Here is a 15,716-nt window from a genome sequence, read left to right on the forward strand (position 1 = left end):
AAATATTTATCTACTGAAGCATATATGCTGCTGTAATATACTGTATGTACTCTGCCTGCTTTAAACATGATGTTATTCATCTTGTGTTATTAGTTACCTTATAAAAATACCTTAGCTTTCCTCTAACTAATACCTATGTATAAACGTATATGATAATGCAATGTAAGTCGCTTTGGATAAAAGCGTCTACCAAATGAATAAATGTAAATGTATAAACCCCCATTGATAGTGGTCAAATTATTTCTGATTAAATGACTTGCATTGAATTACAGGATACATTGTTTAAAATAATTTACAAGACAAATAAGGTGAAAAATTTACTGAGAACCTTTTTGCATACAATTTCAAAGATTAGGGTTAAAATGTGATTATTGTGCAACAAACATCCTTGTCCGTAGTCATGTATTTTAGAGCGTTCAGCCTATGTAATCATACATCACAGTAATTCACAGTTCAGATTGTTATGATCCCTTTCACATATTCTTATGTCTATCAATAACAGCTAAAACCTTATTACGTTTCATCACTTTAGAAAAACTGTAAGAAAAAGAACAACGTTCTGTAAACTATTGTTGTCAGCTTTGAATATATCAATTTGTGCACAAATGTCAGCAACAAAGTAGAAAAGCATATTTTCATTGTCAATAACTTGAAAATGAATGCCATACTATATCACATAAATCATGATTTTATCAGTGCAATTGTTTGGAGAAAAAAAATTACACTCAACTTGAGGTAAAAATACAAATCAGCATTTAAAACAATCACCATCAAGCAAACATAAAACATCTGTCTATGTGGAATGCAGCCATATTGTTTTATCAATCCTGTCCAATTATGGAACCTGGCTTTTGAAGGCGTAGTTAAGTTCAGCACCTCCACTCAGAAACAAATCTATGCCAGTACAGAAAGTGGCATCAGCTGCCAGGAAGAGGGCGGCCAATCCACTCTCAGCCTCCGTTCCCATTCGACCAATTAGCTGTTGAGTAGAAGTGAGAAAAACATAACTTAACATTTTAACATGGACCATAGTTAGCTAGTAGCTATTCAACCCACCCATCTGCCCATTTACTCATATGAAAACTCACCTGTGCATTTTCTCCCTCTTTAATAGTAGCAGATGGGTTTTCCGTCTGGCTGGCAAGCTCCTTCCACAGAGGTGTCATTACATTACCTGGAGAGATGCTATAATAGCGAATAAAAGACTCTTAACAAATACTATATTCATTTCATATAAACAAACAGATAAAAGAGATAAGATGAATTAAATAATGTGAAGAACCCATGAAATGTCACTCACCAATTGACTCGGACTTGATACTGACTCTCGTCCACGGCCATTGCTTTGGTCATGGCAATAATCGCCCCCTTGTGGAGTTAATTGAGTATTACAGTCCTCCCCAATTTAAACGATAACCATAATGAATGTAACACAAGAATCAACTCACCTTGGTTGCCACATAAGGAGCAGCATGTTTCTGACCTATAGAGGCTACTAGGCTGGCCAGATTGATGATGTTGCCTTGCGTTTTGCGCAAATAGGGTAACGCATACTGTTAAGGGGGTAGTGAAAAAGGGAAATACATTTTTTGCAGTTATTCTTCATGATATATGTTTTAAAACAATATAATTGGTAGAAACGATGAGCATAGAATAGACATTGATTGAGGACCTTGCCTTAGAAGCAAGGAAGTAATTTATGAGATTCAGATTAAGCAGGTCTTTAAACTCCTCTGCTGTAGTGTCATCTGTGGCCTTATGAGGGGGGTCTAATGTATCAATAGTAAGAAACCACAATTAGTATAAAATGGAATAGATATGTGCTACGTTTTAAAAGTCACAAGATAAAATGGTATACAAATACAAACAATTCATAGAGACTGGTATGTGTAAACTATAGCAAATGTATCAAAAGTAAATTAAAGGTCCACTTACGCCACCCAGCGTTGTTTACTAAACAGTCTATTTGTCCGAACTGGCCCACCGTAACATTTATTAACCGCTTGAGGGTAGAAAGAAAGAAATTAGAGAATAGTTGCGTGACACTTCAAGCTAACGACACACGAATGCCGGCGCTTACCTTGATGTCATCCTCTTTCCTCAAGTCACAAGACACAAACATGCACGAGCCCGGCCCTTCCTTATTCAGAGCACACTCCAGAGTCTTTCCATCTTCTACTGACAAATTATTTAAAGGTGGGAAACGGGAGTTTTTATGTGTATTGCAGTCATCCCGATCGTAAAATGTTAAATGATATTATAAAGATCTCATGTCATACCCCCTAGAGCGCAGAACACAACTTTGGCACCGTTCTGCACTGCAAAGCAAACATGACATGATTACTAGTTGGCTCACTCTTTTGTTGTCTTATTTTACACAATACACTGTACAAGTTCTTACCGAACACTTTCACGATCCCTCTTCCAATGCCTCTAGAGCCTCCAGTTACGATGACAACTTTGTTGAGATAGCGTTGAGCACCAGCCATGTTGCACTTTAGGTGGCACACTTTCTTCTTTATGCACCAAATGCAAATCCTTTGACTATTTCCTAGTATGCGCAAAGGATTGGGAGCGTCCGCTCAACAATCAGTTTTACTGGAATGTCAGGTTAGAGAAGTGAAACCTGAAATCATATGTCTGACAACAGACACATCACGTGGGTTATGGGATTTGTAGTTTTGGAGTCATCTTTTTTACATATCCTTTTAAGCGCACGATTAAAGTGATTTAAGAGTCCCTTTGGAAGCTTGAATGCTCCTCACTCTCGTCTGGAAGCACTTTTAAATTACAGATTTATCAATGACCATGATGCAATATAACAGTCATACTGTATTAACTTTAGGACACCTTTTGGACAGTCTTCATAAAGACTGTCAGTGATATAAGAATGACTGACTGTAATCTAGTCCAGAAACGCATTCAGTTTTTAACACTACACAACATATTAAAACAACATGTTAACAACAGAAAGTCTGAAATGGAATCAAGTAGAACATCTTTAAGATTTGTGTGAATTAATATAAAAAATTGAAATAATGCTTCTGTGTCGTCTCTAGCAAAATGGTTGGTATTTTGTCATTCAGGAATTATAGGGAAAATACAAACATGTATTAGTATTTGTAAACGAAAGCTTTTCTATTTCATAATTGTGTTATTTTATAACAAAAACTGCCTATAATTTTGAGCTATTTTGTGATAATTTAATGCAGGGCTTCTATGTGAATAGCAAAATTATGTCTTTGTGCTAAAACACTTCAAATTGTAAGGTATCAGACATATCTTTTTTACAATAGTTAAAATATAATTTGTCTCATTTAAAAAATGTATTACCCCTTTTATGTCACAACCATTAATTCTGAATAATTTTATGTATTGACTCTATTGGGATTTAATAATTGGGGAGCAACTACAGTGTTATTGTAAACATTTAATTCTTGTACATCATAAAACTGTAAATTCAAACGTATAAATACATAACAAGAAAGACTTGTATTTTGAAGGCCGAGTGTATGAAATTTAGCGGCATCTAGGGGTGAGGTTGGGAATTGCAACCCACAGCTCCCGCCACCCCTACTAGCTTACACTCCACTTCAAAGCACTACGGAGGCTGACACAGAACATGATATTGTCACATTCTTTAATCATTTCCTGAAGGATACAATGTTTGTAAAACAGTTTGTCTGTTTAGGGCTACTGTAGAAACAACAAGGCGAATTCCATGCAAGGGGACCCGTAGTGTATGTATATAAAAATAGCTCATTGTAAGGTCATAAAAACATAACGCTTCATTATGTAAGGTCTTTATACACCTCTATGAAGACATAGTTATGTATATTATATTGCATTTCTGTGGATAAATCCTCCCAAAAACTACACACGGAATCTTTAAGGCAGTGCTGGTATAAGATGTTTGGGGCAATGAGCTTCTGAGGGGACGAGGGGTCTGGATTAAATTTCAACATGACAGCATTCCCCAAAGCTACAGCAAGCGTGAGGGGAGAGAGTAAAGACCGTGACCTACAAACAGCTTTAAGTCGCCTAACTTCACTTACAGAGGGCAGGACAGAGCTTATAGTTCAGTGTGTAGAGGAGAAAACACCCCCTGTTGGATTCAAACCCTTTACATAGGGTACTCAGACTGGCAAAAGGGGGACAGTAGATACAATGCTCATGGTGTTGTGGAGGTAGGGAAGAAACACGGACAGCCCCAGGGTAAATATTCTGGACCTACGGGCACAAGTGACAAAGGGTAAGTGTGGGGGAGAAAATAGGGTGTTGACTTAGAAACTCAGACACGCTTCTGTGTCATTTCAGAGCATGAACATAGTATGGGAAATATTTCCTAACAATGTACGCAAGTCTCTTGACAGCATGACTTCTATTGATACATGTTAATTGACATTTTACGGTTTATAATAGTATAGTGTAATAGTATAAGGGTATATGGAAAAATCTGACGATTGTGTTTGACTGTGTCCACTCCACTCCATGTAACAGAGAAAGTAAAGAAGAAGCTGAAAGGTCCCACACACAGATTTCAAAACCAGAAAAATAAGAAAAGATGGACAACCTTGGCAAGGGGGGAGGAGGACCAGACAACATCACAGAGGAGAAAACACAAGTAGATGAAGACATCAGCGAGAGCGACAAGAGCCTCAAGGACCAGCTCAACACAGCAGAGAAAGGTGACAAAGAGAAAGGTGAGAATAAGAGAGAACGCAGAAGATCAGGTTCATTGTGGAGAGGTGGTTGGGGGCTGTCCGAACGTTTGGCCATCAACGTGTCAGGTATGCGCTATGAGACGCAAATTCGCACCCTGTCCCAGTTCCCTGACTCTCTGCTTGGAGACCCACAGCGTCGCCTGCGCTACTTCGACCCTCTTCGCAATGAGATCTTCCTGGACCGTAACAGATTCTGCTTCGACGCCATCCTCTACTTCTATCAGTCCGGAGGCCGGTTACGGCGACCGGCAAATGTTCCTCTGGACATCTTCATGGATGAACTGCGTTTTTATGAGCTGGGAGACGACATCATGGTTCGGTTTAGAGAGGACGAGGGATTCCCTAAAGAGATTCCTCAGCCCCTGCCAGAGAATGAGATCCAGCGCAAGCTGTGGATGCTCTTTGAACACCCTGAATCTTCCGGAGGTGCCCGTATTATCGCCATTATTAGCGTGATGGTTATTGTGGTTTCCATTCTCATCTTCTGTTTGGAGACGCTGCCTGACTTCAGAATTGAGAAAGAGATGAGAGAGGTGAGAGTGAAAGAGGGGAGCAGATAAAAAACATTTTGAATATTACCCACGTTGAACATATCTAACTTAACAGTATGTACATGGTGTATGGAATACAGAAACGATTAAATTGCTAGTTAACACAAGTTTAAATTGCACATTATTATACTTTAAACACGGTTGTGTAACAACAACTCAATCTATCCTTAACTGAACACTCTGTCTACTTAAAGAGAAAGTTCACCCAAAATAAAAATTCTGTCATTAACAACATAAGTTGTTCTTAGTCTGTATACATTTCATTGTGCTGATGAACATAAAGAAAGATATTTGGAAAAATGTTAGCAACTGACAGTTCTGGGACATCGACTACCATAGTAGGAAAACATTAAAATGGTAGTCAAAGGTGCCCCAGAACTGTTTGCTTTCCTAAATTCCTTAAAATATCTTCTTTATTGTTCAAAATAGTACAAAATGCCACTATATTTTATCCTACTATGGTAGTCAATGATGTTCCAGAAATGTCAGGTGCTTACATTCGTCCAAATATCTTTCTTTGTTTTCATCAGAACAAAGAAACTTATACAGGTTTGAAACAACAAACAGAATGTTCATTTTTGGGTGGAGTTTGCCTTTAAGGACACATTTATTTTAACTCAACTATGTGTTGCCCCATTTATTTAGCACAAAATCAACTCAAAATGACTACCAATGTTAAAATTCACAGAAGAATTGTTATTATTTGACACATAAGAGTGTATGGTCTTACATGCCATACTGTGGTTTTGCCTACAGTCAACCATTCTTTCCATTATAATTTAATACAATTTATATATAATGCTAATTGTTTTAAACTTTGCCCCTCTGAAAATAAGAATAATATAATCTCATTTATATTTATTTAGAAATACATTATATCAGATAAACATGCTTTATCATGATAAACATTTGCGTTTTATAATATATTGTTCCATTAAATTGCTTAAATGTACAGAAGTTATAGCTATATTTTAAGGCTTTAAGAATGGCAATTTAGTTAATTTAGATATTGATTATTTAACAACGTTATAAATTATTATAAGTTATAAAAATTTCTTATTGAGCAACCATTATATTCAGTTTTGCAAACTTCTTTCCTCACCCTGACTTGCATTAGTAGAAGCTTATTATAATTATTAAAGTCGAGCTGTTAGATACAACTTCACGGTCATTAAAATTTAACTGACAAAACATAATATTTTCATAAAATGTATTAGATAATAAAGACATGATCAACAACCTGCAGCAAAACCCATTGGAAAAAAATTGGTTAAAAAATAAGCGAAAACATTGCATTGTCAGGCTGGTAAGTTCAGTTCAGTAAAATTTACGTTTGTTTAAATTTAGCACACAGTCTAAGCTAAAGATTGCAAACGTTGATGAAGAATGATAAAGCTGAGAAGGGCTGTTGGAGAGTGTCAGGCAGGAGGGTTATTGCTGAGATTATTTTAGACGTGTCGTTAAATCTGATACACAGATTGAGAGAAGAGACTCCAGTGGTCTTGGGGAGGGGGTATCAGGAAAACAGACCGTGCAGATAGATGCACCTGACAGAAAAAAGAAAAGGAGATGAGAAATGACAAGATGACAGGTGACAGCATGATAGAGCGTCTGGGCCTGATCGAATGAGGCAAAAACTGAGACGGCGGGTGGGTTCCGGGCATGAAGTGAAAGTCAATGAAGAGTATCAAATTTGTTTCCCATCAACCATCCAACTACATCGGCACAAGCATGTACTAACCGATATGCTGCCAAGATAACGACAGATAAGTAAACGAACGCGGGTGAAACGAGCGAGCGAGAGAAAAGAGGCGGGGGGCACTTTCTCCGGTTTCACCTTAGAGATCTCAGGTGATATTTTTAGAGTAAGGACAACCCTTCAAAGAACATTAACGCAGAAACGGGAGCTTGTATTAATAAACAGACCGACTCAATGGCTGAAATCGGTATGGAAACACACACTTCTATAAAATCTTTTGATGACTAAGGCAAAATCAAAATAAAAATGGCTGTAGTGAACACCTAACAGCCAACAAGAACACACACATCTAATCTCATGTCTAACTTTTCTCAAGTCTGTTTTCAATGCAAATGCACACACGCACACACAGTGTAGATCAGTAAGTGTATATCCTGGTATTGTACTGTAATCATGACTTTAACCTTGCAGGCACCAGTTAAGCTGCCTCTGATTGACCTGAATGTGACACTGTTTGTTTTAGCGTGTGTTGTTTAGATATAGACTAAGTCTACTTCTGGAGTGACAAAGAGCAATAATGGCCCTTGAGTTAAAGGTCTAAACTCTATGACCCTGACAGCAATGAAGTCAATGTAAAATGAGCAACCAAGTTGTTTTAGATGGACATGTGCGTAAACAAAATATCTCAACCAATCGATAAATCAGTCTACCCAAACCAAAAGAGATGTGGACACATGCACATAGGTTTTCATACATTGTGGGGATTTTTTATACACATAATGACTTTAAGACTGTACACACGGTATATTCTATCCTCTTATCATTTAACATTTTCAAATAAGCATCAATAAATAATTTAGGTGGTTTAGACTTTTACCATCTTTGATGGTCCTCAAAATGTATAGACACCTGCAGACAGAGACCCGCAAGCACCCACAGAAAAAGTGTAAAAGGAATAATCTTTTGTTTTGATTAAGTATTGTTTTTAAACAGTGTCCTTATCTGAAGTAATAAATGTATTTCCTTGTGGTGGTAAGTCAGTGCCAACAGTAAATAATAAAGATAAGATAACAGAAAAAGTAATTGGGTATCCCAAGAAATACTAAAAGAATTATAAGCTGACCAAAGTCTGTGATAAAAATATAGTGAGCCTCTGAGAACGTGTTGCATTCATAAAAAAATAAAGGATTGAAATAGTTCTGAGTGGTGTTTCGGGTCATTCAAGGGGTAGTTCAACCAAAAAAAATTCTGTCATCATTTACTCACCCTAAAGCTGTTTCAAACCTATACATAGCTTTGCTCTAATGAACACAAATGAAGATATGTGGAAAAATTCGGAAACCAAACAGTTATGGGGCACCATTGGCATAGTTGTTTTGTGTCCTGATGGAGTCAATAGGGCCCCTGAGATGTTAGTTTCAAAACTTCTTGCTTTTATGAAACGGTTATTTCATATGCACAGCAAGGTTTCACAAAATAAAGTAGATACAATTATATTTAGGCTTTGTAATGCGGTCAACCGTTGTAAATCGGGGTAATTTTTTGGTAAATATTTTGGATATAAATATTTTGGGTTCTTCCTTTTACAGTGTGAATAACATTTTCCTTTTAAAAAACACCTTTTGTACAAATTAACATATGAAAGTAGCGATGCACTGATAATAAATATCTCCATTGATACCGAATGCCAATTATTCAGAGTGATATCTGCTGATACCGGTACTGAAGATTAATTTCATATTTTTTAACTATCTAAAGGTTATTAATTCTTAAAATAACTATTAATATTGAACCTTTAACTGGTGATGTTTCTTAACGTTTTCTATGTACACAGCACAAATTCACTATCTTCTTTTGATTGAAAGGATATATCGGTCCTGATCTTTGGCTGTTCCAATAGCCGATAGTGTGAAAAATTGCTTTTATCTGCCGATACCGATTATTATCCGATTTATTGGTGCATCTTTAGAAAAAAAGTTCTTCTTAAAACCATACATCCAAAATGGTTTCTTTATTGGCGTTGTGGAAAACCCTTTATTATTTTTTTCCAAGAAAAGCAAGTACTTCTGAATCAAAAATGTATTTTATTTAATGGACATTAAAACAATTTTGAGTTTGCTTATCATGTTTCGCGAATATGATCATTTTCATCTTTTTCTTTTCTTTCTTCCTTTTCTCCATTCTCTTCATCCCTTACCCCACACCTTTCTCTTTCTTTCCCAGCAATATGCGCACCAGCCTCACCTCAACACTGAAAACATGACCCTATCTGCCACCTCACCTTTCCACGATCCGTTCTTCCTGGTTGAGACCATGTGCATCTGCTGGTTCTCTTTTGAACTGGTTATGCGTTTCGTTTGCTCTCCCAGTAAGATGGTCTTCTTCAAGGATGTGATGAACATCATTGACTTCTTTGCTATCATTCCCTTCTTTGTCACGCTCGGCACCGAGCTGGCCAAGTCCAAGGGAGCCACGCCAAGCATGTCCCTGGCCATCATCAGGGTCATCCGTCTGGTGAGAGTGTTCAGGATCTTCAAGCTATCTCGCCACTCCAAAGGTCTTCAAATCCTGGGCCAGACTCTGAAAGCCAGCTTAAGAGAACTGGCACTACTCATCTTCTTTCTTTTCATTGGAGTTATTATATTCTCCAGTTGCGTTTACTTTGCAGAGGTGGACAACTCTGAAACAGCTTTTACCAGCATCCCGGAAGCCTTCTGGTGGGCTGTGGTCACCATGACGACAGTGGGGTATGGCGATATGTACCCAATGACGGTGGGCGGAAAGTTGGTGGGTTCGATGTGTGCCATCGCCGGCGTGCTCACCATCTCGCTTCCAGTTCCAGTAATTGTTTCTAACTTCAGCTACTTCTACCACCGTGAAACGGAGTGCGAGTCCAACCATGATTACACCCATGTTAGCACCTCCCTCTGGGATGAAGAAGGAGAGGATGAAGAAGGAGAAGAAGGTGAGGAAGACCCAGAGGAACAGGGAGATTATGTTCCTCTTGAGGGAGGTACGGCCTATAGGGGGATCTGCGCTCCTCTTAATGGAACTCTCCTGGTGGGGCCTTTGTGCCGGGCAGGCTGGGGAGCAAAGTGGAGGGAACATTTGCCTTCGGGAGCCACTGGTCACCCAAGTCTGAGACACCGGAGGTCAAAGAGAGAAGAGTGAGGTTTCCTGCGCCAAGTTCATAGACTACTTCCTCGCCATAACTCTCTGAACATACATGTGTGAAGGAAACATACCACTGTGAGCTTGATACTCATTTGGAAAATTAATATCCAGCAGGCAGAGGAAGACAAACCACAGGAGGAAAAGTATGAGGACAATGACCAGCAACAACATTTAAAGGGCGCACTCTGTTTTTTACGCAAAAGTGTCAAAGTGTTGAGGGGTTACCAGAGTAGAGTAATACTTTTAAATATTAGATTTTTTAGGTTGTGACTGGAATCTAATGTTTAATTTATGTGTATCTTTATAATCCATAAATTATTATTCTTGTGTTTTGGTTAGAACAGTGGTTCTCAACAAGGGGGCGCAGAGGTACAGCAGGTGGGGCGCGACGGTTCTCCAAAACCCCAACCTTTGGAACTCGATCGCGAATGCACGGAGGAACGCGATTGCAAATTGACGGAGCGGCCGCGCAGACTCATTGTAGGTCCTATACGATGTTCAATTTAAAAAAATGCGCACAAAAGCTTAAAATCTACAAAGTAGGCAAACATCCACTCAGGAAGGAGCAGCATTACCACTAAATCACCTTAAAAAGCAGGTCGATCATATAAGTATGTTTGTCTCTCAGACTGTAATTTCAGAATACGCGCAAATCTCTCTATCTCCCGATGAGTATAGTGCGCGTGAATGGAGCGGCATGCATGTAAATGAAGTGCCTTTTCATATAGGCCCTATTTCTGAACTTGGACGGTTATTTAATGCTGTTGACAGTTATTAAAGATGCAAAGCGCAATTTTCAATGGCACCACACCGCGTCTGTATTATAAACTGCGAATAAACTCTCGCTCGTGTTTAATTCAACGAAACACGCGCCGTTCTCGTGATCTGGCAGATTGAGGAATAATGCCTAAAACACTTCAATTTTGTAATGGTTTTAATGCGAAAAGCTACTGGTTCACAGTGGTATTTTAATGGAAACCATTAATTTCTGTGATGGTTTCTTTTGTTTTTATCAGTAGGGTTGTTACATTTATAATCTGATCTCTTGAGATCGATCTGTCACATAGCCTTTAGGTATTTTTTGCTTCTTTATATATATATATATAATCGATATTTAAAATATTTTACAGATCATCTTATCTATCCTCTATGTACAGTATGGGGGGGGCTGCCAGGTCTTTAATTGGGTTTACGGGGGGGGGGCGACCATGAAAAGGTTGAGAACCACTGGGTTGGAACATCAAAGGTATAGTTCACCCCAAAATTTAAATGCTTTCATTATGTACCCACGCAAATGTCATGGCAAACCTGTATGACTTTCGTTCTTCTGCAAAACATGAAAGAATTCATTAAATCATTGAATGTATTTATTCGTGAAACTATTTGTATCTATTCAAAGAGTATTTCGTTGCCTTAATGCTAGAATGTGTTTGGAATCATCTGACAGACCTATGTAAACTAAGCGGTGTTGTGCAACAAGCATTTGCACCATAGCTATTAAGTTATTACTGCAGTTCTTGACATATATAACAGACTTATTCATAGTAAGAAACTCGGTGTCATTTAAATGTCATGGATTTTGTCACCCAGTTGCCACCATGAATGTTCCAGGGATTTGTGTGTCAGTCTTAAGCATCATTCATCTGAAATAGAGTTGAGTTTGGATTAGTGCTGTTTCTGATGTACCCAGAAGCGCTGGTAAAGGGCTGTAAATGAAAGACGTATGTCAGCTTGTGTGCTTATTCAAAAATGTAAATCTGACCATGTTTGTGTATTTTTATTTATTAAAACTTTTTATCACACAAACATCATAACTCATGATATGAAAAAAGAAACGCACACATTGATGGTGGAATTTACATCCACCAATTTTTCCCACACTGTATAAACTTATTATTAATTTAATAAAATAATTATTACACAAAAGTCAATAAATAAATATGTTTAAATAAATACAGTTTAGGTAACAAAACTCTTTTAACGGGACAGTTTGTCCGGTTACAATTTAAAGTATTCCACCATAATGATCCCTAGTCTTCATTTCTTAGAATGCAAACTTGGGCTGTAAATGCTCTGGATGTGTAACTGATGTCCCATTCCAAGTGGGTCGCCAGAGTCTAGGTTTACATCTTGAAAGTACTGTTTCACATCCTGTATCTGGCTGTCCTCTTGTTTATTCATAATGGGGAGGAACCGAGAAAGTGAAGGGCCATGTTTCTGCCTAGGCTGCTTTGAAGGCAGTGACACAGAAAGTCCATTGTGTGGAGACCGGAAACAAGTATATCCATCTTCCAGTATCAATTCCTGAAAGACACAGTCTTTTTCAGCAAAACCTCTCTGAAAAACAGAAGAAATTTATTGGGCGATTTGTTGAAGTATCGAGTAAAAATTATATTCTTAGTGATTACACAGCGGCTTTTTCAGCATGATGCATTGTAGCATGACGTCCCTTTTTTCTATTAGTCGTATGGGGTCTTCCTTTGGAAAGTTTTGTAAATCATGGCAGAAAAATTCCACATTTTATATAAAAGCACGTATTGACATGTTCAATATCCTCAGAGGGGAAAAATACAGCATTAATAGGGAAATGCTCATTTAAAAAATAATAATAAGAAAAAGTATTTTTAACTCATTAAAGTGATATTTCACCCAAAAATGAACAACTCTTTCATCATTTACTCACTCTAATGTCATTTCAAACCTGAATGACTTTTTTTCCTCCGCAGAATACAAAAGAAGATATTTTGAGGAATGTTAGGAACCGGTACCCACTGACTTTTCACCCAGGGTGTATGTCCATACAATAGTAGTGAATGGGTGCCAACACTGTTCGGTTGAAAATGACTAGAAGGTGAGTAAATGATGATAGAATTTTTATTTTTTGGGTGAACTACAGTATGCCTTTAACATAATTATTTATTGATTTATTATTATTATAATAGATATGTTAGCTTTTATAGGAGTCTGGGCTGTAGGCAGTGCACATGCTACAGTCATTCAAAAGTTGTTAGCTTATGGAGACTCCGGTTCGAGTCCAAACTAGGGCTGTCATATTTTCACAGTACTGTTATCGTGGCCCGCCAAAAATTATGATATAACAATATAATGGGAATTTAACTTGTTTTTCTAAGAAATAAGCAATACTAAGTTACATTTATCTTTAATTTTGTTTATTTTAACAAATTTAGAGAGAGAGTTTGTAACCATTGTGGCTCTTCAGGTTAAAAGTTAAACAAGAATTATTTATGATATTATCATATATGTAACATTAACACACTATTTCATGGTTACTGAATGGTATATCATGACAGGCCTAGCCCAATCCGGAGTATAAGTGTAATTTTTTATTCCACTAGTCTGCAACAGGTTTAAAATGACATAAAAATTGCCACAATATGGGGATGTTGTTTTTACCACTATTCACACCAAAGAACTGACAAAGAACAAAGATCTATAATGGTTTAATAATCCTAAATCTCTAAAATGTTAATGCCAAATAGTACTGCAAAATTACCAACCACCTCAAGACTCAAAGTTTTTAGAAAAAGTGTCTCAAATATTAAATTGTTATTGTAGAATCAGCCACATACTATTGATACGTGCTTCATTGCTTTTAAAACGTTTCAATTACTAGAGAGTGTTCATACCTGTCCTCTCAATTTGCCTTCACTGTCCATACAGAGGAAAAGAGATGTAGCCACACCTTTGATAACTGTCTCACCCGCTTTCACCGAGCGCAGTTCCAACACACCTAGAGCAAACAGCACCAAACCTCAGTCACTAATAATGCCTTTGGACCCCAAACATTAACCCCCACTGACACCATGACCAAAACAATTCAATAACATCATTTCAAAACAACAAAGAATTGGGTTATTTTCTAAATAACATTAGTCGTGTAGACATTATCAGATAATATGAACCCGTTAACTTGTTTGATACGATTAACAACTTACAATTTACTTGTATTACCCTGCTCATAGCAGACCATAATGAAAAGTAACGTTTTTGTAACTATAGCACTAAAGTAATTTCTAGTCATGCTCTTTATCTGTACTAACATGAAATTGAGATTTACTTACAGTTGGGGCTCTGAACCGAAGACCCGCTGACCGAGCCGTCAGCATTAATTTCAAGGAATAGTTCTTGACTTATGTCGTCTAAAAATAACAAACAGACACACATAAGCACATTTACAATCAAATATGTCATCATTTATCAAACATAGTAAGACAAAGAAAATACACTGAAAGCATAAAGTTTGTTAGAGTTACATTACCCAGTCAAGCTATAAACATTCAAATATGAATATTAATTGATGCCAGTAAGCAGTAAAACGTAACCAACATAAAAGCAAAAGTAGATATTTACATTATTATATATATTTTTTAAATATATTTAGGAAATTTCTGACTACAGGAAATAGCACTTTAATATTTATAAGCAGTGTTAACACAGCAATAAGTAGACTGAAAGCTAGAATGAGATTCAAAATAGTTCAGTACCTGTATAGAGCAGAAGTTCTCTGACCTGAGTTCTGAAGGGGAAAAGCACACTATGTGCAGGAACATACATACACCAATGAAGCGAGGGGAAAAGCACAAGAAAAATGACAAACCAGGCAAAAAGCATGATAGAAAAATGTAACGTATAAAAAAATCCTCAAATGTATGATATGGTAGTAATAAAATTTGTCTTCTTCCTAGATGTTACAATTCCAGCGTAAAACTAAGCCTATGCAATATACCGAGCATGAAGTGACATCTCCAAGATCAATTATTGTCTATACAAATGATGTGCAGTAAAGTCTTATTTATATGGAAGCTGAGAGAGTGCTAGAGAATTCATGAGTCACTCACGTACGAAAAGGAAAAATGATAACAAACTTGTTTTCAGGAAATGAACAAGGATTAACCGATGGTAAAACCTCAGCAAGGCAAGTGTTGCCATCGACCCCACTTTGATGAACATGAGAAATACGTACTTTGCAACGTTTGACACGTTACCAAGCGCGATGGATTGATCGCTGTTTATTCAATATAAAGTGTTTTGTTATAATTGAAAGGAAGTAGGAGAGGAGGTGGCAGTTTAAACATCGGGCAGATAAGAGGCCATAAACAGAGCTTGCTCATCTGTGTACACTCGCTTAATATGATGATGGCATACTCACGCCGCACTAGCCTCACATCAGCTGTAGAGGGCAGTGTGCCATCATGTCATAGTCTATTAAGATTTATTTGAAGATGTGCATGTCTTACTAAACGAAATAAAAGAAAACAGCAAGCAAAGATGCACAAACCCATGCTTAGAGAGGGACACATACAACCATGAACCCAAACTAAATGTGTCGAGCGTGCCTGTCAATAACGTTGTGTCAATAATTGTTGCATCTCTGTAAATGATTAATGATGGTAAACAACCGGAATGTTGACAGATGCGTTTCAACACAGAAAATTCCTTTAACGACTCATAGGACTTCCTTTCTTCTGTGTAACGCAAGAGGAACACTGCAAAAACATATCTGTCTTATGGACAGTAGTAGAAATACAATAGAAATATTATCAATCG

At 37.3% G+C, this 15,716-nt stretch overlaps 3 protein-coding genes across 4 annotated transcripts; 1 reads left to right on the forward strand and 2 right to left on the reverse strand.

The window, feature by feature from the left end:
* Positions 1-304: 304 nt before the first annotated feature.
* On the reverse strand, positions 305-2,655 carry hsd17b14 (hydroxysteroid (17-beta) dehydrogenase 14). 2 transcript variants are annotated; one of them, XM_056753004.1, is made up of 9 exons: positions 2,402-2,655; positions 2,280-2,318; positions 2,081-2,178; positions 1,936-2,002; positions 1,678-1,769; positions 1,449-1,553; positions 1,301-1,368; positions 1,089-1,185; positions 305-979 (listed from the first exon to the last, which is right to left on the reverse strand). In XM_056753004.1, the coding sequence occupies exons 1-9, from the start codon at positions 2,487-2,489 to the stop codon at positions 836-838; spliced, it is 798 nt and encodes a 265-aa protein (XP_056608982.1). In that variant the 5' UTR covers positions 2,490-2,655; the 3' UTR covers positions 305-835. The 2 variants fall into 2 exon arrangements, with proteins under 2 accessions (XP_056608982.1, XP_056608984.1); XM_056753006.1 differs by having other exon boundaries at positions 2,081-2,175; positions 2,402-2,653.
* A 1,686-nt stretch (positions 2,656-4,341) lies between these two features.
* On the forward strand, positions 4,342-11,203 carry LOC130426293 (potassium voltage-gated channel subfamily A member 7-like). Its single transcript, XM_056752987.1, is given in 3 exon segments — positions 4,342-5,257; positions 9,198-10,037; positions 10,039-11,203. Coding segments are annotated over 3 exon segments (1,611 nt in total). The 5' UTR covers positions 4,342-4,564; the 3' UTR covers positions 10,117-11,203.
* A 982-nt stretch (positions 11,204-12,185) lies between these two features.
* On the reverse strand, positions 12,186-14,780 carry fgf21 (fibroblast growth factor 21). Its single transcript, XM_056753008.1, has 4 exons — positions 14,654-14,780; positions 14,231-14,308; positions 13,796-13,899; positions 12,186-12,485 (listed from the first exon to the last, which is right to left on the reverse strand). Exons 1-4 carry the CDS (start codon positions 14,778-14,780, stop codon positions 12,186-12,188), a joined length of 609 nt encoding a protein of 202 aa, XP_056608986.1.
* Between the last annotated feature and the right edge of the window lie 936 nt (positions 14,781-15,716).

This window comes from Triplophysa dalaica, chromosome 7 (assembly GCF_015846415.1).
Source record: "Triplophysa dalaica isolate WHDGS20190420 chromosome 7, ASM1584641v1, whole genome shotgun sequence".
Classification (NCBI taxonomy): Eukaryota; Metazoa; Chordata; class Actinopteri; order Cypriniformes; family Nemacheilidae; genus Triplophysa; species Triplophysa dalaica.

Excerpts from the sequence above, each read along its gene's own strand:
- hsd17b14 (XM_056753004.1), bottom strand. The coding sequence starts at position 2,489 with ATGGCTGGTGCTCAACGCTATCTCAACAAAGTTGTCATCGTAACTGGA. Across the intron at positions 2,179-2,279 it reads TGTGTTCTGCGCTCTAGGGG|TAGAAGATGGAAAGACTCTG; the intron begins GTATGACATGAG and ends ATAATTTGTCAG. Across the intron at positions 1,369-1,448 it reads CTCCTTATGTGGCAACCAAG|GGGGCGATTATTGCCATGAC; the intron begins GTGAGTTGATTC and ends TAACTCCACAAG.
- fgf21 (XM_056753008.1), bottom strand. The coding sequence starts at position 14,780 with ATGCTTTTTGCCTGGTTTGTCATTTTTCTTGTGCTTTTCCCCTCGCTT. Across the intron at positions 13,900-14,230 it reads TTCGGTTCAGAGCCCCAACT|GTGTGTTGGAACTGCGCTCG; the intron begins GTAAGTAAATCT and ends TGTTTGCTCTAG. Across the intron at positions 12,486-13,795 it reads AAGGCAAATTGAGAGGACAG|AGAGGTTTTGCTGAAAAAGA; the intron begins GTATGAACACTC and ends TCTGTTTTTCAG.